General features: G+C 42.1%; 2 protein-coding genes and 1 long non-coding RNA gene across 12 annotated transcripts in view; 2 read left to right on the plus strand and 1 right to left on the minus strand.

Annotated features, from left to right (window-relative positions):
- Positions 1-25,308, plus strand: part of LOC307035473 — a 296,952-nt gene that overhangs the window by 259,954 nt on the left and 11,690 nt on the right. The gene's annotated exons all lie outside the window — the stretch shown is intronic.
- LOC307035466 (NACHT, LRR and PYD domains-containing protein 12-like) overlaps positions 1-25,308 on the minus strand; it is a 68,077-nt gene that overhangs the window by 36,495 nt on the left and 6,274 nt on the right. Inside the window, exons 4-11 of one of the 3 annotated variants that reach the window (XM_079674781.1) lie at positions 21,743-21,847; positions 20,939-21,174; positions 18,941-20,744; positions 18,014-18,187; positions 17,436-17,609; positions 11,430-11,600; positions 10,956-10,999; positions 7,348-8,265 (exon numbers count right to left, since the gene is read on the minus strand). In XM_079674781.1, coding sequence (XP_079530907.1) covers positions 8,264-8,265; positions 10,956-10,999; positions 11,430-11,600; positions 17,436-17,609; positions 18,014-18,187; positions 18,941-20,744; positions 20,939-21,174; positions 21,743-21,847 — 2,710 coding nt within the window. In that variant the 3' untranslated portion in view covers positions 7,348-8,263. Of the gene's footprint in view, positions 1-7,347; positions 8,266-10,955; positions 11,000-11,429; positions 11,601-17,435; positions 17,610-18,013; positions 18,188-18,940; positions 20,745-20,938; positions 21,175-21,742; positions 21,848-25,308 lie in introns of those variants that run through there. The other 2 variants (XM_079674782.1, XM_079674780.1) reach the window with 2 other exon arrangements.
- Positions 1-25,308, plus strand: part of LOC307035471 (uncharacterized protein) — a 47,099-nt gene that overhangs the window by 397 nt on the left and 21,394 nt on the right. For 3 of the 8 annotated variants that reach the window (XR_013807112.1, XR_013807113.1, XR_013807114.1), the window contains exon 2: positions 739-884. Coding sequence is in view for 5 of the 8 variants with exons in the window: in XM_079674799.1 (XP_079530925.1) it covers positions 4,739-5,707 (969 nt within the window). In the remaining 3 variants the exon portion in view is untranslated. Of the gene's footprint in view, positions 1-738; positions 885-1,510; positions 1,697-1,797; positions 4,042-4,136; positions 4,300-4,384; positions 4,571-4,693; positions 6,505-25,308 lie in introns of those variants that run through there. The other 5 variants (XM_079674799.1, XM_079674800.1, XM_079674802.1 and 2 more) reach the window with 5 other exon arrangements.

Below are 25,308 nucleotides of genomic sequence, written 5' to 3' on the forward strand. Positions count from 1 at the left end.
ACAGTGTATCCGCCAAGTTTATTGTAAAGTTTCACAGCTTTCTTACAGAGGTATCCAGTTAGTTAATGTTCAGTAGCCAACAGCTAGCATAGCATAAACGGCTAACCGCTAACGTTTAGCTAACTTGCTAGTTAGCTCTGCTCTATATATTACAAGCTAACATGACTAGCTAATGTCACACTGTGTGAACTAAAATAGTTTTTGTATTACTACATCATACATGTTTGGTCCAAATCACTGCTAAAATTAATTATTTTAACAAAATTATAGCATGTATTTCTTTTTGCACTTTTATCACACTTGGCCTAAACTATTTTAGTATATAATTTAAGAACGGGAGAATGAAAATAATGATATGTGGTAATCACAAGGCATTTAATTAATATACTTTGAATATTAATGACTAAAGAAATAGATCTGAAAGTGTATATTAAAGAAACACTCCATGCATGAAATAACATAGCAAAATAATATGGATCATTTTTGACCCATGTTGTGCCTTAGAAGTGTAGTGATACAAACATGATTTGTATTCAAAAAGTAAGAAAGGAAAAATTAAAATTGGTGTTGATCCAAAACAGGTTAATTGAGGAATACCTGGAATCCTGAATGATTAAAGTAATTCATTGCAAAGATATTTACAATTAAAATTAATTCGGATCACTTTTGATCCATGTTGGTTGTATGTTGTGTAATAAAGGGTTAACATGACAGCTGTGATTTTCACTCTTTTGACAGAGCACCAGTGGACAGTGAAGACTATGGAAGAGAAGATGTGATGGCTTTGTGTGGAAAGCTGCTGACGCCAGCCGGTGACTCCTCATCAGTTTCTCCAGGCAGCACCCAGCTATTCTTCCATCTTGCAGATGAAAAGACTTTGATATGTGAGTAATAACTAACTTGTGTCTAGCATAATATTCAATGTGGTTTAGTAAAGTATTTAAGCTGTTAGACCCCAAGCCTGTTTTTCAGGTTTCAGGCTCGAAAATGACATGCCCAGAACAAATGACTATAACTTCACTTCTAAAAGGGTTAAATTAATAATCTTTTTTCTCAAAGCAAATTTACATCTGTGAGTTGTATGTAGAAGTGTCAGTCAATATAGATGTTTCTGTGTCAGAGTAAATTCAGATGGAACATAGTAAAAAAGTGCACTGTAAAAAAAGATTTCATCATACATTAAGTTATTCTAACTTTTGTCTTGAATTTACTTTCACTTAACATATCAATTTATGCAATTTCTACTTTTCTTTTCTATTTCATAAGTTGTTATTATTTCAACTCAGCTCTCTAAGCCAGTTCAATGACCTCTACATTCTATGAAGTCAATTTGACTGAACAGCATGAGTTGTGATGTGTAATGTTCTGGAACTTTCCATGGCCTCTTAACATGGCAGTAGTGATGACATATTCCTGCCCGGTGAAAATAGTCCCGGTCTCATAGTTGTTTTCATCAATTGAAGGCATTTAACAGGGACATGAGTTTTTTTTTTTTTTTTACGATATACAGCAAGTGAACCACCGAGTTCGATTAGCCATTATCAAAAGAAGAACTTCAACCGGACAGATTGATGACTATGAAAAGCTAAGCGGCGGATGAATACGTTTTTGTAAAGCGATCTGACAGTGAGTGAACATGACCTACAGTACGCAGATCTTTTCGGCTGATGAACCACTGACGGACAGGCAAAGTGAGGTGAGCGGTTGCATATTTAATGGTTTCAGGCAAAACGAAAAGTAGCTAAATGGAGTTAAATCAACACCTAACTGGTGTTTGAATGTTTATTTTATGAGTGTTATGAAAATGTCGGTTAACCAAGCTAACATTACAGGATTATGATTTTCTAAACCTTTATTAAATAAATAAGTTTCAAGTATTCTTACTCTTATTTATGATGCTTGTGATTTAAAAAAAAGGTTTGAATGGTAACTACCTATGTTTGTAGCTTAATTTAGAGAGGTTTTGTTTGTTCGTTCCAGCAATTAGCCGTGTCCCGGCTCTGTTCGGCTAAATATTGAAGCTAAATTAACGTGTTTCGGAGAGTTTGTGTGTGTGTTCCTGCCAGTAATTAGCCGTGTCCCGGCTCGCTGTAAGGCTAAGAATTGTAGCTTGTTAGCCCCCGCTATGTTCTAGTAGCTGGGCCATGGCTTTGAAATGGAAGTCATTTATGGAAAAGTATAGGGGACTTGTTTTTTGTTAAGGCCGAGCAAGTGTTAAAGTGATTTTATCCTCGCAACGTTTTTCTGTTTCAGCTCACGCTAAACCTGCCCAGATACAGAGGGGGTGCCTCGCGCCATTGAACGAGTAAAATGCTAACTGTTCAAAAATAGCATTTATATTGTGTACGAATGCTATGTTCCACTCTTGAAATGGAGACACATTTGTATTTCTGCTTTTTAGAAAATATTTTATAGAAAAGAAAGGAATATATTTAGTTTATTTTATTGAAATATGGTGCCCATAAACTACATGTCCCACAATGCATTTTGTTCTGTGACTTGCGCACTGAAGTGTCTTAATATCAGCCGTTTCTATCAGCGGGAACAGTCGGTGCTCAAGGCACTTACAAATGTTGATCTTTGATTGATGAGATTATTGTTATTTAATCTAATAAATTAATGGGATGTATGTAATTATAACACAGGGAAAGGTTACTGTTCACCCACAAGAATAAATAAGATGTGCAATGGTTGTAATTGTTAGATATTTGTATTATAATAAAATAAATAATATTTATACATGAACAATATTTTTTCCTAAACTTCTGCTTTCAGAGGTAGTCAAGCTATCACTAAAAACCAATAATAATCCACTGAATAGTCTATGGAAAATAAGTGCAATCAAATAATCAACAATTACAACCATTGTACAATTTCTTTAAAGTTTGGTATTTAAAAAATTGATATATTTGGCATGCACGTAGACACAAACATGCTCTATGTGGATGCTCACTAACATTTCCCTGTTATTATTACATGCATCCCATGAATTTATTAGATTGAATATGCCTCATCATATCTCATCAATCAAAGATGAACATTTCAAGTTGTTTATTTATTTAAATGAAGCACTGTTTAAGTCTTTATCATATGAATTCAGGGATAATATTGTAATTGTGAAAGCCAAGGCTTGTAGTTTATGGGCAACGTAACTGTTGTAATTGTGTGCATCTTATTCTTTGTCATGTTCTCAGTTCTTATTACTTTATTAAGGCCTGCTTCATAATGTATCTAAATGTGTGTTCTCTATTATAGGTAGGGATGGGTATCGTTTGAAATGTATCGATTCCGGTTCTGCCTATCGATTCCGGTTCTTATCGATTCCCCGTTTCGATTCCAAAATTGTAAAAGAAAGAGGTCAAACGTTTAGAGAACAAAAATATCTTTATTCTTTTAAGCTTTAACTGACATTTTTACAAATAAAAAATATACATGCAATACAAATGTATTGCAAAGCTGTGCTTTATTTTAACTGAGCTATGCCTGTGGCAAACTATTAACAGGCATTACACTGTGCCCTGTCTTTTTCATTTTTTCAGTGTAGTGGAGCCTCACTTTAGAGCGTTTACCGCGACCCATCTTTGGTGTTATGAAGTGACTGAGCAATTGAACTGTCTACGGGAGGGCGGGGGGAGCCTCGCTGCGGGTAAACTGTGGACCTCTGTCGCCGCAACTTACATGATGCTGTTTAAAAAAAATAAGGGCGGTGCCGGCTGTCAGCGTACCGAGCCGGCCGTCTACGGCCCGCTGACGACCGGCCGTTCTGTGATTCTCCAGATGGCCAGTCCGCCCTTACTCTGTATTCCACCGGGTCACCGCGGCGCAGACGGACCGGCGGCATAGACGGACCCAGTGGAATACAGGGTCTACCTCGTTTAGGAACCGTTAAGCAGAACCAAAATTGTTTATTTTGTATGGGTACCCGGTACCCGGCATTTTCTTATTGGTTCTCATCTGGAACCGAGTTTCGGTTCCCAACCCTAATTATAGGTACAGATTTTCGAAGATTTCCGTTTTGCTGCAACTGGATGAAGTGGACTTGTAAGTTGTGCAGGTTTTCCAGTTACAATGAGAAGGCAACATGCACAGTTGCAGACTGTTGGGAGAATATTTTATATATGTCTGTGTCTCCTCAGATTCAGGCGGAGTTCCAGAGAAGTGTCACTACGGACCTGTTTTCATCGTTTCTGGATGGACTTGATGGCCTGGCCCCAACATTGCTGGAGGTCTAAAAAGGTGCATCCAGGACTGGAAAGAATCCGGCACTAAAAAGGCCTTTTGGACTGCCTTCAGGAAGATGTAAGTGGAGATGCTGATGACCATAATTTGGCCACCATTTGTTTGCTACAAATGTTTATATCTCACTGCATTTTTTGTCCTGCAGGGTACAAATAACAGGAGGAGGACTGCTGCTCTCTTGGAACTATCACATTACATGTCTGGCGAAAATCAGGCAAATGTCATCAGGATGTGTGATGGAAGATCATAACTTTCTTTAATTACTTTATGTAATTGTACATTTGAACATAAATCAACCCAAATCACCCTGTGCCCAAAGTTTCCTTCAAAAGTAATTTTTACAATTACCTTAATTTAACAAAAATAATTGCAATAAAGAATGATACATTTAATATAAACAAAAACACCAAGAACATAAATGTTTAACTATTAAATAATATATCGCTTTCTGCAGATCTTAAAGGAAGGAATCCAGCAAAACGAGCTGGGTCATCTAGAAATGCCTCTTCCATTCAAAGCACGACCTCTACTCCCAGACAACAAAAGGCTGGCTTTGATTTGGCAAAAGCACCTTAAAAGGAAACTGGAAAGAGATCCCAAATTCAAGGCCGACTATGTGAAGTTTATGGATGGCGTCTTCAAAGATGGCGACGCAGAGAAAGCAGAAACACAACCAGAACCAGGCAAGGTCTGGTATATCCCACACCAAGGGGTTTACCATCCTCGGAAACCAGATAAAATAAGAGTTGTTTTCTATTGTTCTGCAAAGTACAAAGGCGCCTCCTTAAACGATCACCTGCTAACAGGACCGGATCTCACAAATGGCATAACTGCAGTGCTCTGCCGGTTTCGTAAGCATGCCGTCGCTGTCATGTGCGATGTGGAAAAAATGTTCCACAGGTTCCATGTCCACAAAGAAGACGGGGACTACTTTCGGTTTCTCTTGTGGGAAAATGGGGATACAGACTCAGAACCCACAGCATACCGAATGAAGGTCCATCTTTTCGGAGCATCATCTTCCCCTGGCTGCGCCAATTATGGTCTGAAGCATCTTGCCAGTCAGAATCAAATACAGTACCCCTCTGCAGCTAGCTTCATCAGAAAGAACTTCTATGTAGACGACGGCATCATAAGCTTGGAGTCTGTCGATGAGGCAGTTCAGTTGGTGAAGGAAGCCCAAGTTGTGTGTGCCAAAAGGAATCTACACCTTCACAAATGCCTTTCCAACAACCGGGAAGTTCTAGACTCCATCTGTGCTTCAGAACGTGCTGCAGAGGTAAAACAAAATGTGGACCTCAACCACGATGAACTTCCAGCACAGAGAGTGCTAGGAATACGATGGAACGTTGAAAGTGACAGCTTCTCCTTCAAGGTGTCACTCGATGAGAAACCAGCAACTCGCCGTGGGATACTCTCAGTTGTGGCCTCTCTGTATGACCCATTGGGGTTTCTAGCTCATTCATCCTAGAGGGAAAGAGGGTTCTGCAAGAGATGTGTCAGAAGGAAACCAGATGGCACGAACCACTGCCAAACAAATTGACGCTAAGGTGGGAGAGTTGGATGAATGATCTGGAAAATGTTGAGAAAATTCAGATCCCAAGATGCTTCACACCTAAACATTTGGTGTATGTTTAAAACAAATGCAAATAATTTTTTTTAAAATCTTCTTCTTCTTCGTGGTGTTATTTTACAGTCGGGGGTCACTACCGCCACTCTGCGGTTGTGGTGGGTAGAACACAAAGCTGAGTATTCATAAATGTTCTACTATCAGAGGTGGAAGAAGCAGTGGCGGTTCTAGACCAATTTAACTGGGGGGGCCAGGCTGGGGCGAGTTATTTTCTGAGGGGGGCACAATAAATGCAGGACGAAAAAGACAAAGACAGTATGAAGTAATTGCGCATAAGAAAACAATACAATACAGTTATTGGTATTTGTTTCATTACACATTATTACATGCTTACCTTTAACCTTTGTGTGCTGTTTGGGTCTATGGGACCCGTTTTCAGTGTTTAGATTTTTTATTTTTTTATGTTGAAGTTAAATGCATCAATCTGGTGCACTTTGAGCACAAAATGAATTTATGTATGCAGCTCTCAACACTCGTATGAAAGGGAGCTGTATACTTTTCAATAATCCAAACATCTTTAGAATATGATCTCAACCAATAACAAATCATTTAAACTTGTTTATTCTTATCTTATGTTACCTAGTTAGCATTCTTTCTTTCTATTTATGCATATTTTACTAATCACTCCCCTTTTAAACTGTTTTTTTTACTGTCCACATTGGAATGATTTCTTACTTTATTTTTTACAACTATATTAAATAGATAAAGGTGTGCTCTCTCCAGCTCTCTCTCTGTTTCGCTCGCTCACAGAGGCTGTGTGCTCCTCCGTGGCGATGATGGCTTGCATTAAAAAAAAAAAAAAAAAAAAAAAAAATTTGTAAAGTGGAGGCTATTGAGGGCTTGCGAGATACCGGTGGCTCGCGATCGACGTGTTGGAGACCCCTGCTCTAATGGGTCCGACTAGAATGACAAATATCGTTAGTTCCACCTATTCCGTCAGCCAAATGTAGAAGTACACAGATATTGTACTTGAGTAAAAGTAGAAGTACACAGATCTTGTACTTGAGTAAAAGTAGAAGTACACAGATCTTGTACTTGAGTAAAAGTAGAAGTACACAGATCTTGTACTTGAGTAAAAGTAGAAGTACCAGAGTGTAGGAATACTCGGTTAAAAGTATTAGCATCAAAATATAGTTAAAGTACCACAAGTAAAAGTATTTATTGTGCAGATTGGTCCATTTCAGAATAATATATATGTTTTATAATTATTGATCATTAAAGTGTTACCAAAGCTGGTAAAGGTGCAGCTAGTTTTCATGACTTTGTATACTGCTGCATATACTATGTTTAAAATATGTTTAAAAGATCTGAGAGCCAGCCTCTCGTCCAACATCAGTGTCTGACCTCACTAATGCTCTTCTGGATGAAAGGGCTTCCCACAGACACACTCTAAGATTTGTAGAAAGCCTTCCAAGAAGAGTGGAAGCTGTTGTAGCCGCAAAGGGGGGACCAAGTTCAAATGAATGCCTGAGAGTTTGGAATGGGATGTCCTGAAAGCTCCTGTAGGCGTAATCAGAATCAGAATACCTTTATTAGTCCCACAGAGGAGAAATGCACATTATTACAGGAGAAAAGAACCGAAGACAGCTTCATGTTACCTAAAGCATGCATACCAAAAAGTATTAAAGATTTTTTTAAAAGCTCTGAGCCCTTATGCTTTGCTGCAGCAACACTGACTGGATTCAATCAAACAAAACTCTAAACACATTTTCAGCTCTGCACACAATCTGCAATTCAACTCTGCACTTTCTAAAACCCTGCACACGGTTCTCTGAGTAACACACAGAGATCTGACATATTCACCTGGCAGCCATTTTCAAAACACTGCCATTAAACATGCTACACATATGAGCCAATGAACAGATACACATGCCAGCTGACCGTTAACGCCTGACTGCTTTACTGTTGACTCATCAATCAGGATATAAGGACAAAAATTGATATTTATTTTTAAAATATGTTTTTTTATTACAGAGCTGAGAATATAATATTTAGAAAAATATATAATATCCTGTAGGATTATTAGATACACAAGAAAGAAAACAAGATTTAAGTCGTTAATTCATGAGAAAAGCACTCATTTAAAATATTTGTTTAAACTGAATAAAATGTCCGAAGAAAGTATTCAGAGTAATTCTTAATACAATTTTATAATCTTTTTATATATTTCACAAATGATCTGCTTTGACTGCAGCTTGAGAAACTCCTGGATACAGTCTGAAAGCATCCTTTTTGAACTTTAAACATGATCTTTAATAATGTTGTAGTTTAGTTGAACTCTGAGAGGTGGACTGGCTGGACTCCTCACTGGGACTCTGGTTCTGGACCAGCTTGCAGGGTCCAGGAGTTCTTGGAGAGAAGGAGCGCTTCCTGCCGCAGGACTCGGGGGATGGGAGTTCCTGAACATGGAGAAACAGCTTCAGTTATTATGCTCCAGATATCTGGAACAAAGTCACAGAAAGAATGTGTCTGCAGCTCAGAGAGTCCTGCTGGGAACCCACACATGTTGAGGAGCCCAAAGTGTGATGATAGAAATGTACAGTACGGGTCCCCAGCACGTAGAAGCTGCCGGATGCTAACCTGCATATGTTGGGAGAGCTTTACAGACCAGGAGAGGAACTAAGAACATTTACTCAAGTACTGTACTGAAGTACAATGTGGAGGTACTTGTACTTTACCTGAGTATTTCCATTTGATGCTACTTTGTACTTCTACTCCACTACAATTCAGAAGTACATGGTGTACTTTTCCTCCACTACATGTATTTAATCCCTTTAGTTACTTTGCAGATGTGGATGAATGATGTGAAATATAATCAAGTGTTAAATCAGACTTTAGTTCCACCTGGAGTAAATCCACAAGCTACCCTGCAGTATACAAAGTCATTCAAATTAGCTGCACTGGGCACTTTCTCTCCCCCTGGCTCCGCTCGCCCCCTCCTCCCGAGCCAAACAGTCCCGGGCATAGTGTCCTTGCACGCCACATTTAAAGCATTTGAATCCCGGGCATTCTTTATATAAATGTCCCGGCCTTATGCACAACCTACAGACAGGCACTTGCTTGTCGTGGATTACCCTCAAATACTCTGGACCCTCGAGAGTATCAAACTTCGTTGAGTACAGAAGTAACCGTACTTCCTTATTAAATTCCACCCTTAGGAATCTCGTCCCATCTGCAACCTCTGTGCCGGGCCACACTCTTCTTTTAATTCCAGAGACAGGCAGAACCCCCCACATTGCCAACCTGCCCTTAATAGTAGAATCCAGTACATGCACTGGTATATTTAGAAAGGACACTGAGCTCTTTGACCATACAGTCTCTGCCCCGCACCAAGGCCCCGTTTATTCGTATCCCTTCCAATATTTTATTTTTTCCTTTTTCATCAGCCATTGTCACTTCATATAGTCCGTCTCCTTTCACCCCGCACCCCATCACCACTCCACATTCATTTGTAAGTCCTTTAAGTAAATCCATGACAGATACAGCTGCTTTTCCAAATACTGCCACTGTGAGGAGCCACTGTCAGCTCTTTTTTATATTTCTCCTCTTCCTCCACCCTCTTCGCCTCCTCTCTCACACTTTCATGATCAATCATTATAAAACATATCATATCTATTATTCTGAAATGGACCAATCTGCACAATGACTACTTTTACTGTCTCTACTTTCACTATATTTAGATGAGAATACTTTCCTACTTTTACTTTAGGAACATTTTGAATGCAGGACTTTTACTGTAACAGAGTATTCCTACTCTCTGGTACTTCTACTTTGACTCAAGAACAACATCTGAGTCTTCTTTTTCTTTTCTTTTCCATTTTTCCTTTCCACTTAAAAATAAATAAATATCGTCCCTTGCTTTATTTTTGAAAATTGAAGCACAGAGCTCCCTCCTCATCCATCAACTAATGAGCTGCCATTTATAAAGTCCTCACAAAATATGTCCTTTTTTATGTGTATGAAAACAAGATTACATCCCTTTTTGTTGTCCTTCTCATTAAATGCCTCACGTCAGCCTTTTTACCCTCAAAATGGACAATGTTCCTCCTTATCTTTACCGCGCGCCTGGGTCAGAACATAGTTTAATAGATTCACATTGCATTCATCCTTCTTCTCAGTCACACCAAACAGCCACAGCTCCTTCCATTCCATTTCTCTCACACACCATTCACTCCAACATCTACTAACTAACTCTTTCACCCTTCCAAAAAAAATAACAAGCTCTCTACATTCAACAAACTCATGCAAACATGTTTCAACCTGGTCTTTACAAACATCACATTCTCTCTCAACACTTGCATCAAATTGACTGATGATCAGGTTGTTAAACACCCTATTATGCAGCAACAATAAAAAAATCAAAGTGCTCACATTCAATCCCGTTCCATTTAATGTTCACATTCTCCCACATTCTTCTTCCAGTAAGACCGTTCACAACACTCGTCCATACTCTTTCTGATGCAGGTCTTCTAATAACATCCCCTTTTAACCATTTGTATATATTTTTAGTTTTAGCATTTTCCATTTTAACATTGATACCCTCTTTGCCCGCATAAAAATCATCCACACTCTCCTTTCCTATAAGGACCTCACTCTCAATCATTGTTAACCATTCATTCGGCATTCCATCTTTAATTTCCTTCATCATTCGTTCAGCTGTCCCTAAATACATGACTTCATCTATTTCCCTGACCTCATCCACTATCACCGGCTGATAGTGGATAGTGGATAGTCCCCCCCCCCCCCCTATGGGGGGACTATGGACAAAAAACTATAGGTTTGGACAAAACAAAGAAGAGTCACTTAGAAAACAAACAAACAATTCACCTCACTCAAGACAACACCAACTCACTAGTCCATTGCGCCACACACCTCCCATAATGTTGATGTTTTCATGTGTTTTATTCTTCAGAGTTTATTTACATGTTACAGAGTGTCAGTGAACGCGTCACTGTGTTGATAGACAGTTGTTGTGAAGAGAAACAGCCAAAATGATGAAGAGAGAGAAACCAGAGTGTTGCTTTCCTCTGAGGACATGCTTCATCAAAGAGTTTCATTTCTGGATGAATGGAGGATATTCAGTACTCACAGGTCTTCTGGATCTCGGCTCTGATCGTCTCATCATCTCTGATCCTGTAGGGATGAACACAATCCAACAGTTATGGATCCAGTTTAAAAGAAGTGTTTGTTCTTTGAGTCAGCTTCAGAGTCCTGACTGATCTCATGCTTTACATCCCATCATATCTTCTCTGCAAACACTACGACTGACTGCCACAGCTCTCAGCTGCATGACAGGAAGTAACAGTCATTAGTCAAGGAGCTAAAAACATCCCATCAAACACAGACTACCTTTTCCACTCTTCTGTCAAATCCCATATGTCTGGTGGAAAGTTGATCACTTACTAAATGTGGCTTTGCATTTCCAGCTGGCCTTCTATAGTTGATGGAAGAATGGAAGAGCCTGCAGTCAGTGGGTAACATCACTGATCTGTTTCCCCAGTGAGAGAAACACCTCCCTGTGTTTCATACAATACTGCTGAACCAGCAGAGACCCCTTACTGACCTGAGGGTCTCCAGTCTGCAGTCTGGACTCTCCAGAAGATCTCTCAGCAGCTTCACTTCTGAATCCTGCAGAGCGTTCTCACTCAGGTCCAGATCTCTCAGATGGATGTTGGACTTCAGAGCTGAGGCCAGAGCAGAACAGCTGATCTCTGACAAACTGCAGCTCTCCAGTCTGAATAAAGAAAACATGATGAGGATAAAAATCTTTCTATAATCCAATCAGATGTTACTCAACATTACATTTTAAATGAATGGGAACAGAAAAATCTGTCTACTTCAGAAAGTAAACTTTATCATGTCAAACCTTTTATTTAATCAGATTGGTCCCTTGAGATCATAGATCTCTTTTTCAAGGGAGACCTGCAGCATATAGGTTCCACATGAAACATAAAACAATAAAGGACATTATAAATTATATTTACAGGACACATTTACATAGTTATAGACATTTACAAGTGCCCATAGTGTCAACGAGCATTTCATTTAGCCTAGCTTTAAAAACATGCAGAGGAAGGAGATTGCTCAGTTTCAATTCTAGCTGAAGATTGTTCCAAGCAAGTGGTGCTGTGCACATAAAAGCTGTCTTACCTAAGACAGTCCTTCCTCTTGGCACATCTAACAATACTACATCATGCGATCTCAGACAATAGCTGCTCGCAACTCTCTGTGTTATCAGAGAGCAGATATAATACGGGAGTTTACCCAACAAAGCTTTATAAATAAACGTGTACCAATGACTGAGCCTCTTTACAGTAAGTGATGGCAAACCTGCCTTGGCATACAAGGTACAGTGATGAGTAAGTGCTTTACAGTTAGGGACAAATCTCAGAGCGCTGTGATAGGCGGCATCTGACTTGTTCAGGCAATAGGCAGGTGCATTCATATACAACAAATCACCATAGTCCAGCACAGGTCAAAAGGTCACAGTGACTAGCCTTTTCCTGGCTTTAAAAGAGAAACAGGACTTGTTTCTGAAAAAGAAACCTAGCCTAACCCTCAGCTTTTTAAGCAGGTTATTGACATGAAGTTTAAAAGTAAGACAATCATCAAGCCAGATACCAAGGTATTTATAACAGGTAACCACTTCTAGTACTTGTCCTTGCATAGTAACAATATCTAAAGCAGGCTCTGGTGTCTTTTTAGCTTTTGAAAGACCATTACCTTGGTTTTATCAACATTTAAAAGAAGCTTAAGCTCAGAGAGCTGAGTCTGAATAATGTTAACACCAGCCTCCTTAATGGAGGGACCTGCACAGTACATCACGGTATCGTCCGCATAAAAATGTAAAGTAGCTTCATTCACATTTTCACCTAAACTGTTGATATATATGGAGAATAAAAGTGGACCCAAAACAGAACCTTGAGGAACACCATTAGCAATGTTTAACCACTCAGAAGACAGCCCATCAAAGTGAACACATTGGGACCTTTCAGAGAGATAGTTCACAAACCACCCACTGCATGGCTGGATATGCCAGTACTGACCAGCCTCTGCTTTAAGATGCGATGATCAACGGTATCAAACGCTTTGGACAGGTCAATAAATAGAGCTGCACAACTCTGCTTATTGTCTAAGATACTCGTAATGTCATTCACCACTTTCATTGTCGCAGTGATGGTGCTATGTTTCTTCCTGAAGCCTGACTGATGTTTAGACAGGATGTCATTTTCACATAAAAACTCCTTTACTTGTTCACTCACTAGGCTTTCGAGCACCTTCGCCTGAACTGACAATTTAGATATTGGCCTATAGTTATTTAAAATAGTTGCCTTCACTCCTTTTAGTAAAGGCAGGACATAAGCAGACTTCCATACTTTTGGAATTGCATTTGTGTTTAGGGAGAGGTTGAAAAGAGTAGTGAGAGGAAGAGCAATAAAATCTGCAGCTATCTTTAAAAAGAAAGGTTCTACGTTGTCCGGGCCAGCCGGTTTCTTAGGATCTAACTTGGTTAATGCTTCATGAATAACATTAACACTAAAAGGAGTAAAACTGAAAGGGTTTTCCAAACCACATTGTTCAGAGTCACGGATTGGGGTGTTCACAGAAGCAGAGTTAGAAACAGAATCAAACAGAGAACCGCAGGTCACAAAATGCTTATTAAAGCAATTTAGCATAGCAGCCCTGTCTGATATAATGCCAGATGCTGTGGTGAGGCACGGAGGTAGCTCATTATGGATATCATTGGTGGATATCGATTTTATGGCTTTCCAAAATGTCCTAGGATTATTTAGGTTTTCTGTGGTAACTGACAAATAGTACTTCGACTAAGCACTTTTTATTTGTGAAGTGAAGCTATTCCTTAGCTGCCTAAAACGCAGCCATTCTACCTCTGAGCCTGATTTCCTAGCCTTTGCCCAGGCCTTGTTTCTCTCATGCAGGAGACTAGATAGTTCAGCAGAAAACCAAGGATTGTCTCGTCCCTTTACTCTAAATTTACGCAGGGGTGCATGTCTAAGATAAAAATAAGACCATTCAGTTTCTACATCAGCACACAGATCGATTTTTCCCCAATCAAACCCAAACAGATCATGTACAAAACCCTGCTACAAAATGTTTTATGTCTGTCTTAATAATAATACGAGGTTTAACCTTTTGGACCTTAGTGTCCCTAATTGTGGCTACAACACAGTGATCACTCAGATCATTCGCAAATACTCCCACAGATGAGTATTTATAGGGAACATTAGTCAGAATGAGATCAATTAGGGAGGATTTATTAGGGGACTTAATGTTAGGGCGAGTAGTAGGGATGTCCCGATCACCTTTTTTGCTCCCGATCCGATTCCGATCATTTGATTTTGACAATTTGCCGATACCGATTTTTCCCGATCCGATCTTTATGCAATGCATTAAGAGAAAAAAAAAAAAAAGCATTCAAGTTGTCCCTTAACACTAGAACCGCCAACGGGTAATTTTACCCGTAGCTGTTTTTTGATTGTATGACACTTTTTTTCCATAACATATTAAAGTCTCCCAGTCCGTGACTTTTCCTGAAAGTGTGTTATGTAGCACCCTCTGTTGTTAACAATTGTCAATATGAAGTCAGATTGAAAAAATCGCCCAAAAAAATTCCATTTATACCTATATCCGCTAGCGGGTAATATTTACCTCATAGAAAATGCAGCGTAAACATGAAGTGTTGCTATAGCAACGCCTTTTGTCTACTGCGGTTCCTTATAGATAGAGAGATAGATTGAGAGACAGAGAGAGATAGATAGATAGATAGATTGATAGATGGATAGAGAGAGAGATAGACAGATAGATAGTTATAGATAGTGTAACATCTTGGAGAATACAAGATCTTGGATGACTGAGCTCACGTTGAGGACGTAATTCACGTGTGCAGGTTACGTGCCAGTTGAATAAAGATGGACACTCGGAATGAGAGAAGTAGTCCGCGTCGTCTATTTATGTAGACAATTATATGTTCATAGAACAGAACATTACAGATATATCGATAGAGAGAGATAGAGATGTGTACCTAAACAAAACACAAGTCTAACACCAGGCGTTTAAATCAGCACTCTTAGCGATATTTTAAACTTCATGCTATCTGCACAACCTATATCATATGAAAAGCTGAGTCCACAGATTCTATTGGTATAAGTTTCATCCCTGTGCGATCAAAACTCACTGTTCTGTATGAGAAATAAAAGAACATTGTACCTTGAAAATCTATAGCGGGTACATTTTATCCATTGGCGGTTTTAGGTATACAGCGACCTCTGGCGGTTCTAGTGTTAAGGTTATTTTTTTAATTTAAATTGGATATTCTATCCAACATGGATATAGCTTCTTTCTTTCACAGCAGCATTGGATCAGTTCAGTTGTGCAGCATTGGATTAAAACAAAATAAAGCTTTCAGTACTCGTTAGCTTATTGCTACAATTAAACACTGCACCCACCCTGTTGCCAGATTTGAGAGAAATAAGCAGGTCTATGAAAACAAGCCCCAAAGAAGCAACATATACATGATGTTCTGTAATTTGAAACTAAAACTAAGGCCTCAGGATGACTTTAAGACTTGAACATGGTCATTTTTGTTTTGTAACATTGAATACAACATTTAAAAAAAAGTATTTACATTTTTTTTTTTTTTTTTTTTAAATATCCCGATCCCCGATTTTTTTCCTTTCGATTCCGATCTTTTGAAAATCACGTGATCGGCTCCGATCCCCGATCACGTGATCGGATCGGGACATCTCTAGCGAGTAGGACTGTCAACAATCTAAGTAACATTTAAAGAGATACAAAGGTTTTTAAAATCCTCTGACACTGCAGTTAACCAGTCCCAGTTAAAATCTCCAAGTAGCACTATTTCCTTGTAGTCTAGCTGCGATAAAAGATTTGCTAGCGAAGACAAGGAGTCCTTGACAGCTGAGGGGGGTCTGTAACAGCCCACCACCATGACCTGTTGACCCTTTGCCACTTCTATATTTAAGGCTAAAAATTAGAATTGCTTACTGATAGATTTAGAAACTTATATGGATACACTGAACTTATTCTTAACATAAATGGCAACGCCACCACCTTTATTAGGCCGGTCGGAACGATACACATTATAACCATTTAAGGCGATGTCAGAGGCCAAAATACATTTATTTAGCCATGTTTCTGATAAAACAATGACGTCAGAGTCAGTCGAGCTCGCCCAAATGCGGACAAAATCTAGTTTACCTAACAGACTGCGCACATTCAAATGGATGAAACCCAACCCAGACCTAGCTTTAAAATCAGCAGGAGTAGCGATCTGACTACTACTAGAGGGCGGACCAGGGTTAGGTTGTACATTTCCTGACAGTAATAACAACAACAAAAACAGGCATCTTTTCCTCTTAATCGACACACACACCGTCATCTACTTTAGAAACACCGGAAAAGTCTGCGAGAGTGTGATTTGAGCTTAAGAAGCAGTCCTGAAGAACCATCATCGCAGGAAAACAAAAAAGAAAAACATATTTTGTAGAGCAAATTGTCTGTGACAAGGCAACCGGTAATTGTTTGTGCAACATATCCGAACCTTTGCAGGGGATGCCCACTGCGGGTGGCAGAATAGACCTGAATCCAGTAGACTCCTCAGAATGACTAGAGATCTTCTCATACTCCAAAACAATTAACAGGCACAGCAGAATCCCGATCAGGGCCATTTTCCCAGACCATTATACAGTATCCGCGATGTTCCTGGGGCAAATCAGCACAGCAGCAAAGGACAGGCGAAAGCAGCAGCGTGGAGGTGCTCCGGTCCCTCCGTGGTATCCCCGGGGTGAAACCAGGCCTCTGCAACAGCAGAACCAGGACAGGTGGAAAGCAGGCCCCAGCCGTGGTAAAATCCTCCTCCGCACAGCAGCACACGCCCGCTGGAAGCAGGCCAAGCCTGAAGCATGGATCCACTCCGTCTCTCCGCGACGACTCCGGGGTAAAAACCTCTCCAGTACAGCCGTACTCTACAGGTGGGAGCAGGCCTCCGTAGATCGCAGATCGCAGGCAGCAACAGGTGGAGCCGCTCCGTCTCTTCGCGACGTCTCCGGTGGAAAAAACACCTCAGCACAGCCGTACTCGACAGGTGGGAGTAGGCCTCCGCAGATCGCAGACAACTAAAACTACTACTTGTGACGGACGCCAGGGATGGCTAAAAGTTTGTAAGCAGGAGAGCTAGATGCTGACAGATGCCAGATGCTAACAGGTAGTGGGAGCCTGTAAAAATTGCGACAGCCTCACGCGAGAGGCTGTGATGATTGATTGGTATTCAGATGACCTTTATTCAGACGTTATCGTTTACTAAATATTAAATACATACATAGATTTACTTTTTACAACTAACATATATTACAGTTCCTTTAAGAAAGAGTCAACATGTATGTCTGCAGTTCTTACTCTTAAAAATGAAATATGAATATAAGGACATTTATAACTTTATGGATGTAAGTTATTAATTAATATAAATGAGGTTAAATTACAAAGTGAACATGTGAGATCTCCAGCAGTAACAGAGAGTCAGTGAACTGACCTGAGGGTCTCCAGTCTGCAGTCTGGACTCTCCAGAAGATCTCTCAGCAGCTCCACTCCTGAATCCTGCAGATCGTTAAGACTCAGGTCCAGATGTCTCAGATGGGAGGGGTTGGACTTAAGCGCTGAGATCAGAGCAGAACAGCTGATCTCTGACAACCTGCAGTTCTCCAGTCTGAATAAAGAAAACATGATGTAACTTTAGAAAACAAAGTTCCTGTTTGAAATAACTCACGGTTTAATAATCTGTTCAGAGTCAAACAGGGTTTTAATGTCAGAGATGATGCAGAAACAATCCACTGATAATCTGGAACTTTAACTTTGATCAGATGTTTAACAACTCCTTCATCTCCCTCACAGCTCCTCAGTACTGACAGCACCTCCACTGACTCCTGGAGCACAGAGTGAGTCTGTGGAAGCTCAAACTCTCTCCCTCACACATTCACCTTCTCTCTGTTACTCTGATCAATATTCAGTCATTAGCAAAAACGGAACAAATAACAATAACATTGTATTTGTTCAAATTCAGAAAATCATAAACACAAACAGATCAATATGAACTGCAGTCAGTGAACTGACCTGAGAGCCTCCAGTCTGCAGTTTGGACTCTTTAGTCCAGAACTCAGACGCTCCACTCCTGAATCCTCCAGATAGTTGTTAGTCAGGTCCAGATCTCTCAGATGGGAGGGGTCAGACTTCAGAGCTGAGGCCACGACTTCACAGAGAGTCAATGAGAGTACATAGCCAGTAAGTCTATAATAAAACATATATTACAACATGTGTTAAAAAAAAAGAGGAAACATTATATTAACATCAAGCATTTGATGAAAAAAGATTTGACATGTTCTGATAGACATTTGCTGTTAGTCCATTTAATGTCTGTGCTCCTGCTGTCACTGACTGTTACCAAAAGAAACAGAAATTAAATGAATCACTTGACAATATTAGAGATGTGCATATTTAAATATTAATTAATATGTGGATGTGAATGATGGATGAAGGATGTTTTTGCTTCTCTGAGCATCTGAACATTTATTGCGCACACAAACACAATTAACAAACCAATAAAGTTTCAATATGTTCAACTTGATACCATCAGATGTTCCCAGTCTATCAGCATTAAGACATAACTCTGTTATTGGTGGGAAATGATATAGATCTTATTTTAAACTCTAACACATTGTGATCAGAACGTATGTTTAATGATAAAGAAACAACTAAAAAGTAATAATAACATGTTTCTGTGATAACTGTAAGTCCTGCTGTGTGGTGTGATCACATGCTGAGAAACCTCTCAAGTCCTTCATGTGTTTGACATGTCGCCTCCATCACTCAATATGAAGAGAAGAACGGTTCAGTTTAACTATTATTATAAATAAATTTGAAGAACAGTGTTGGTTTTATTTTGCTCTCAGTATTTAAACAGCAGAAATGTTTTCCAGTTTATTTGAATAATCAAACTCCTGATCCACTTTAGTTTATAAAGTTAATCACATCTGGACTTACTTGAACTTCCTGCAGTTCCTCACAGCTGGAATCAGTCTCAGTTTCCCCTGCCCTGATGTTTTGTACTTCGTCAGGTCCAACTCATCCAGAACCTCCTCTGACATCTGCAGCATGTAGGCCAGAGCAGAGCAGTGGATCACAGAGAGTTCCTTCTCTGATCTATTCTCTGACTTCAGAAACTCTGTGATCTCCTGATGTACTGAGAGGTCCTTCATCTCTGTCAGACAGTGGAAGATGTTGATCATCCTGTCAGGAGAGATTTCATAACTGCTCATCTCCGTCAGGTTGCTGATGGCTCTCTGGATGGTTTCTGGTCTGTTGTCTGTGCGACCCAGCAGGCCTCCTAACAGTCTCTGGTTGGACTCCAGAGAGAGGCCGTGGAGAAAGCGGACAAACAGGTCCAGGTGGCCATTTTCACTTCTGAGGGATTTCTCGATGGCTCCCTTCAGAAAGACATCCAGGGATGGGTACCCCTGATCTCTGCTGTTGTTATAGTCTACCTGCAGGAAGTCCTTCAGTACCTCTGTGTCTCTGTTGGTGTAACAGTGCAACATGTAGACTGCAGCCAGAAACTCCTGGACGCTCAGATGAACAAAGCAGTAGACTGTTTTCTGGAAGATCACACTCTCTCTTTTGAAGATCTCTGTACAAACTCCTGAGTGCACCAAGGCCTCGGTGACATCCAGACCACAGCGCTGCAGGTCTTCTTGGTAGAACATGATGTCTCCTTTCTCCAGATGTTCAAACGCCAGCCTCCCCAGCTTCAGAAGAAGCTCCCTGTCAGCCTCCGTCAGCTGCTGTGGACTCGTCTCATGTCCCTCTTCATACTTCTGCTTCTTCCTCTTGGTCTGGACCAGCAGGAAGTGTGAGTACATGTCAGTGAGGGTCTGGGGCAGCTCTCCTCTCTGGTCTCTAGTCAACATGTGGTCAAGAACTGCAGCAGTGATCCAGCAGAAGACTGGGATCAGACACATGATGTGGAGGCTCCTGGAGCTCTTGATGTGAGAGATGATTCTGCTGGACAGGTCTTCATCACTCGATCTCCTCCTGAAGTACTCCTCCTTCTGGGCGTCAGTGAAGCCTCGTACTTCTGTCACCCTGTCCACACACTGAGGAGGGATCTGATTGGCCGCTGCAGGTCTGGAAGTTATCCAGACGAGAGCCGAGGGAAGCAGCTTCCCCCTGATGAGGTTTGTCAGCAGCACGTTGACTGAGGACTGCTGAGAGACATCAGACACAACCTCATTGTTTCTGAAGTCCAGAGAAAGTCTGCTTTCATCCAGGCCGTCAAAGATGAGCAGCACTTTGCAGACAGCCAGCTGCTCTGCTGTGAGCTTCTGTAAGGTTGGATGGAAAACATGGAGCAGCCTGAGAAGACTGTACTGCTCACCTTTGATCAGGTTCAGCTCCCTGAAGGAGAGCGGGATCACCAGACTGACATCTTGGTTTCCCAAACCCTCGGCCCAGTCCAGAGTGAACTTCTGCACTGAGAAGGTTTTTCCAACTCCAGCGACTCCGTTGGTCAGGACCGCTCTGATGAGAGTCTGCTGGTCAGGTGAGGCTTTAAAGATGTCCTGGCACTTGATTGGAGTGTCATGGAGGGGCTTCTTCTTGGAAGCTGTCTCCAGCTGCCTCACCTCATGTTGGGTATTAACCTCTTCACTCTGGCCTTGTGTGATGTAGAGCTCAGTGAAGATGCTGTTGAGGAGGGTTTCACTTTGACCAGTTCCTTCAGTCACACGTTCACATCTCCTCCTCAGACTGAGCCTATGTTCATCTAGAACCTCCTGCAGACCACGTTCTGCTGGAAGAGAAGGAAACAGGAGAGAATGAGGAAAATGCTCTGAGAATCTAATTGGAACAATAAAACAACAAGAAACAGACTGAGTTTAAATGTTGTACAAACAGCTCACTGTCTCTGCTCTACAGCAGTATACCTATTCAGAAACAAAGGAACCAGGAAGAGGAATGAAACGCTGCGTGTGTTCGGCCTCTTACCTCGTACAGTTCTGCTCTGACTGGCTGTCTGCAGTCCAGCTCTGGTTCTGGGTCTTTCTCCACAATGGGGACAGGAGGGGTCTCCTGATGGAGGTCTCTGCTCCCAGTATGAGGTGATGCACTGTCTGCAGAACCAGTGTCCACAGCTGGTAGAGACTGGATCCTTCAGGACGTCCTGACACAGAGCACAGCTGGACAGCTGCTCCTCCACAGGAGCACCACTCTCCCTCTTCCCTCTGTGGAGAGGAACACATCCTTTACAGCACTTTACATTAGAGGAGCTGATTCTCACCAATGGGCAGAGCGTCACCAACGCCTCACTCAAGATGAAATGTGTCAGGCTGCACGAATACGCAGGTGACATGAATTTGACCTCTTCACTTTCTTGGTGTTGCCAGGCACGGATCTGGGTCTTTGCATTGACTCTACATGTAATCACACAAAGCTCTGTTATATCTGCTAATGCTAAACACAACCAGCTCACCAGGTTATCACTATTATTAATAAACATCTTTAAAATACACATCATGAACATGCCCAAGTAGTAAATCATGTGTTGGACGATATATTTAGTTTTTAGTGAGTATTTATCAATATCTTTGCATTTAAAACCTTTTGATGCCACTGATACAATGATGCTATAAATGCATATTGAAATATCTTCAAATAATGTTAGCTTGCTGAACTCTGCTGCCTTTGTTCTGTACTATACTGCACACATGATATTATTAAAGAACAGTTTAATATATTAGATTATATAAAAACTGGATCCTCTTCAGGTCAGGTTACAGCAGGAACTCTTACTTTGTGTCTGAGGGTCCAGGTTCATTACTGAAGTTTGGAGGTTTATCTTTAGACCCGTCACTCTTCAGAGACAGACAGCTGGAGACTGGAGACTCTGCTCTCAGTCTGTGGAAACAACACATGTTTTAAACATCATTAGTTCATTCAGAGAGCACATTTTGACTTCTGTCTGTATGTAGATTATTTACTATCGCTGATAACGCCAGGGGTCAAGAGTTTAAACTTTGTTACTGTACTGTTACTAAGTTTCTTTACTGCGATCAATAAAGAACAGGTTAGACTAGAAAAGGCATTTCCTGCTGAAAATGCGTGTGAATGCTGAAAGCTGTGCAAATGTGTTGCTGAACTTTGCTGAAAATGAAGAGAAAGCTCAATATTTGAAATGGTGACTGTCGCTGTGTAGTGATCAGTGAAAGGAGAGGGTTTCATGCGAAAAGTCTTTGTCACATCCTTGCCCTCAACAGCCTTTTTATCAAATTCTACACTTAAATCTTTTTATTTTCAACCTAAGAGATGTTTTCCTACATTTTCATCAAAAAATGATGTCACAGGAGTGTAAGGTTTGGGACTTATGGCAGGTTTAACATTTCTTTTGTTTAGGCGAATTTCAAGCTGTCCTCCACTCTGTTTTGAGATCAAAGCACTCTAGATTCAACGAGCTGCACAATACTCACTAATGTTAAAATCTGAAGAAGGCCTCTTTACCTTAAGATTCTAAATGAGTGCATTACAGAAACAATGAAAATATGGTCGACAATACCAAATAAATGTAATATATCAAGCTCTGTAAGCAAAGCTACAAAAATAGCCACAAACCCAGATTTTGTACCAAGTAATATAGACTTAGGATTAGAGAAATGGACAAACAAGGGGTTAATATTTATAGCACAAGTTTTAAGGGGCACATTTTTAAATCATTTGAAAAACGCAAACAGGAATTTAATTGACCAAATAATTACTTTTATAAATATTTGCAACTGGGACACTACCTCCAGAAACATATTGAGTGGGAACAAATGTTACCGGCTCCGTCGAAATCAGTTGCATTGACCCGAAGACACATTTTTAGTTGTACACAGTGTTGGAAAGAGGAGATTCCTAGCTTTCTAATGATATGAGGATTGTTGTTGTACTCCAAATATTAAGCAAATATATTTCACATTACATAATGACACCGAGTCATCGTTTTGAGAAAAAGGACTTTAAAGTTTCCTCTTCTCTGGAATCCATCGATCTGATTGGTTATTAGCGGAGCAAATGATCAGATCGATGGAGGGAAGATATTTTCGTTTGGATTACTGGTATGGTGGAAGCTAGCAAGTGTTTGTGTGTGTGTGTGTATGTTTGTGTATTTTTGCGTTTGTGTGTATTGTGTTTGTTTCCCGGGGAAAACACTCACGAGAAACACCGGCTGTTCTATTTCGTATATGGCTTCGCCATCTAAGGCTATCGCTATTGGGTAATCCCCCTGCGCACCCGCGCAGCACTGAAACACTTGTAGTCCACGCCCGGCCGGAAGGTGGGCCCCACCCTCGGGCTCCCTTCCGGTATAAATAGGAAGGAGGCCCGACAATCTGCTCCCCTCTTTTCTTCAGCAGACCGTTACTGAAGCACAAGAGACACTTCAATTGCAGAGTAAATATGAGTAACAATTGTGTGATATATTGTCCCCCATGCTGCCCTGGGTTCATAATGAGTTATGACCAGCACACATTATGTGAATCATGCCGGACGGGGGCCTCGTGTCCCTGGGGCCGAGTGCCGGGCAGGAGTCCGAAAACTCCTACCCGACCTCCCTCCACGGTTCACCGTTCGGTTCTCCCCTCCCTCCTCTCCCCCGGACGGGGGAGACAGAGTCGGAGCAGGGTGCCAGCTTGGCGGCCGAACATGCTTTCCCCCTCTCCGTCACCACAGCGCTACCGGCGATAGGTGGCATCCTAGGGGAACTGCCGGAGATCATACGCAAGGCGGCCGCCTGCAGAGATCTCCCCGTTCCCCTAGCTCAGGAGAGGTGTGCTCCGGACGACATGAACGGAGTTTTTTCGCGGGTGCAGACGGTCAGGAGTGACCCGATCTTGCCACGCTTCCTGGAGGTTCCAGGAGGGGGTGATGGCGAACCCGAGGACCCGGAAGGCTCCGGTGGCCACATTTGTTCCCCTCACCAAGGTGCAGGTGTTCACAGATGCTGGTTTCCCAGACACCCCTTCTCTGGAGCCGAACCTGACGGCGTGTTTTGGGGTAAGACGGGCCAATATAATCGCCGGACGGCGCCCTACATTGAGCTCCCCCAGAGACCAGTATGTGGCCCGCCAGGCCGACCGGGTGCACCAGTGTGCCTTTCAGGCGGCGGCGAATAACATCGACGCTGCTCTCCAACTCGGTGGTGACGCTGGTAGAGCGGTCCAACACCTTGGCCGCTGACGAGGCAGAGGAAATCAGAGGGGCGGTCAGCACGGCGGTCAGCACGGCGCTCACTCTGTGCGCGTCCGTCGCTGTCTCCCAGGCGAGGATTTCCGCGTGGGTGACACAGATCCAGCGCCACCTCTGTCGGCAGCAGGTGTCCGTTACGGAGACGGCCAGAAAAGTGCTACTGGACACTCCAATCAGCCCGGATTGGCTGTTCGGACCCCAGTTCCAAGCCATGGTGGAGTCCATGAAGACGGCCGCGGAACAGGCGGACGGCATTCGCCAGCATGTCAGCTGGCTCCAGCCTGCTGAGTGCCCACAGTGGCAGCCAACGCCTGCAGCAGCCGCGGCGGCCACAGGAGGCCGCAAGCGGAGAGACGCCCACAGCAACTGCCTCGGCGTGAGGCTCGCCCTTCGGCGGCTGCAGGGGCTCCGTCCCACGTCTCCGCTCCCCCGCCACCCCAGAGACAGGGTCTCCCGGCAGCGAGTCAAAGGGGAGTGAGGCTCCCCCGCTCCTGGTCTGCTCCACGAGAGCCTCCGAGGAAGCAGAGCCGGTAATTAAGCCGGCTGCCACAAATCTGGTGATTAAGTAGACAGCACAGCTCGCTGCAGAAGCCTGCCGGTTTTAACCTATCGGTTAATAACCCGCAGAGCTCGCGGCATTCCTCTGTCCGAGATACGCCTCCTACACACGGTCATAATAACCCATGAGCGCCGTTATAACCCCCCCCCCCCCCCCCCCCCCCCCACAGTTCAATGGGATACAGGAAACACTCCTGTTATCCCAGGAACAGCCTTGCGCTCCATTCCGAGCTGCTGGAACTCCTGTTGAAAGAGGCTATTTCCAGGGTTCCTCAAAGGGAGGAAAATCAGGGTTTTTTACTCCCGTTATTTTCTAATCCCGAAAAAGGCTGGGGGAATGAGACATCCTGGATCTGTCAGTATTCCACATGCTGACGATCAAACAGGTGCTGGAATGTGTTCACCAGGAAGACTGGTTCACTTCCACGTACCCATCATACCGAAACACAGGAAATTCTTGCGTTTCTCAATTCAGGGAATATCAGACCAGACAATCGTCTGCCGTTCGGATATTTCCCGGCTCCTCGCATTTGTGTGTGGAGAAGGCTGGAGCCACTACACAGAGGAGGGATGAGAGT

This window comes from Notothenia rossii, assembly GCF_949606895.1.
Source record: "Notothenia rossii genome assembly, chromosome: 4".
In the NCBI taxonomy this organism is placed as follows: domain Eukaryota; kingdom Metazoa; phylum Chordata; class Actinopteri; order Perciformes; family Nototheniidae; genus Notothenia; species Notothenia rossii.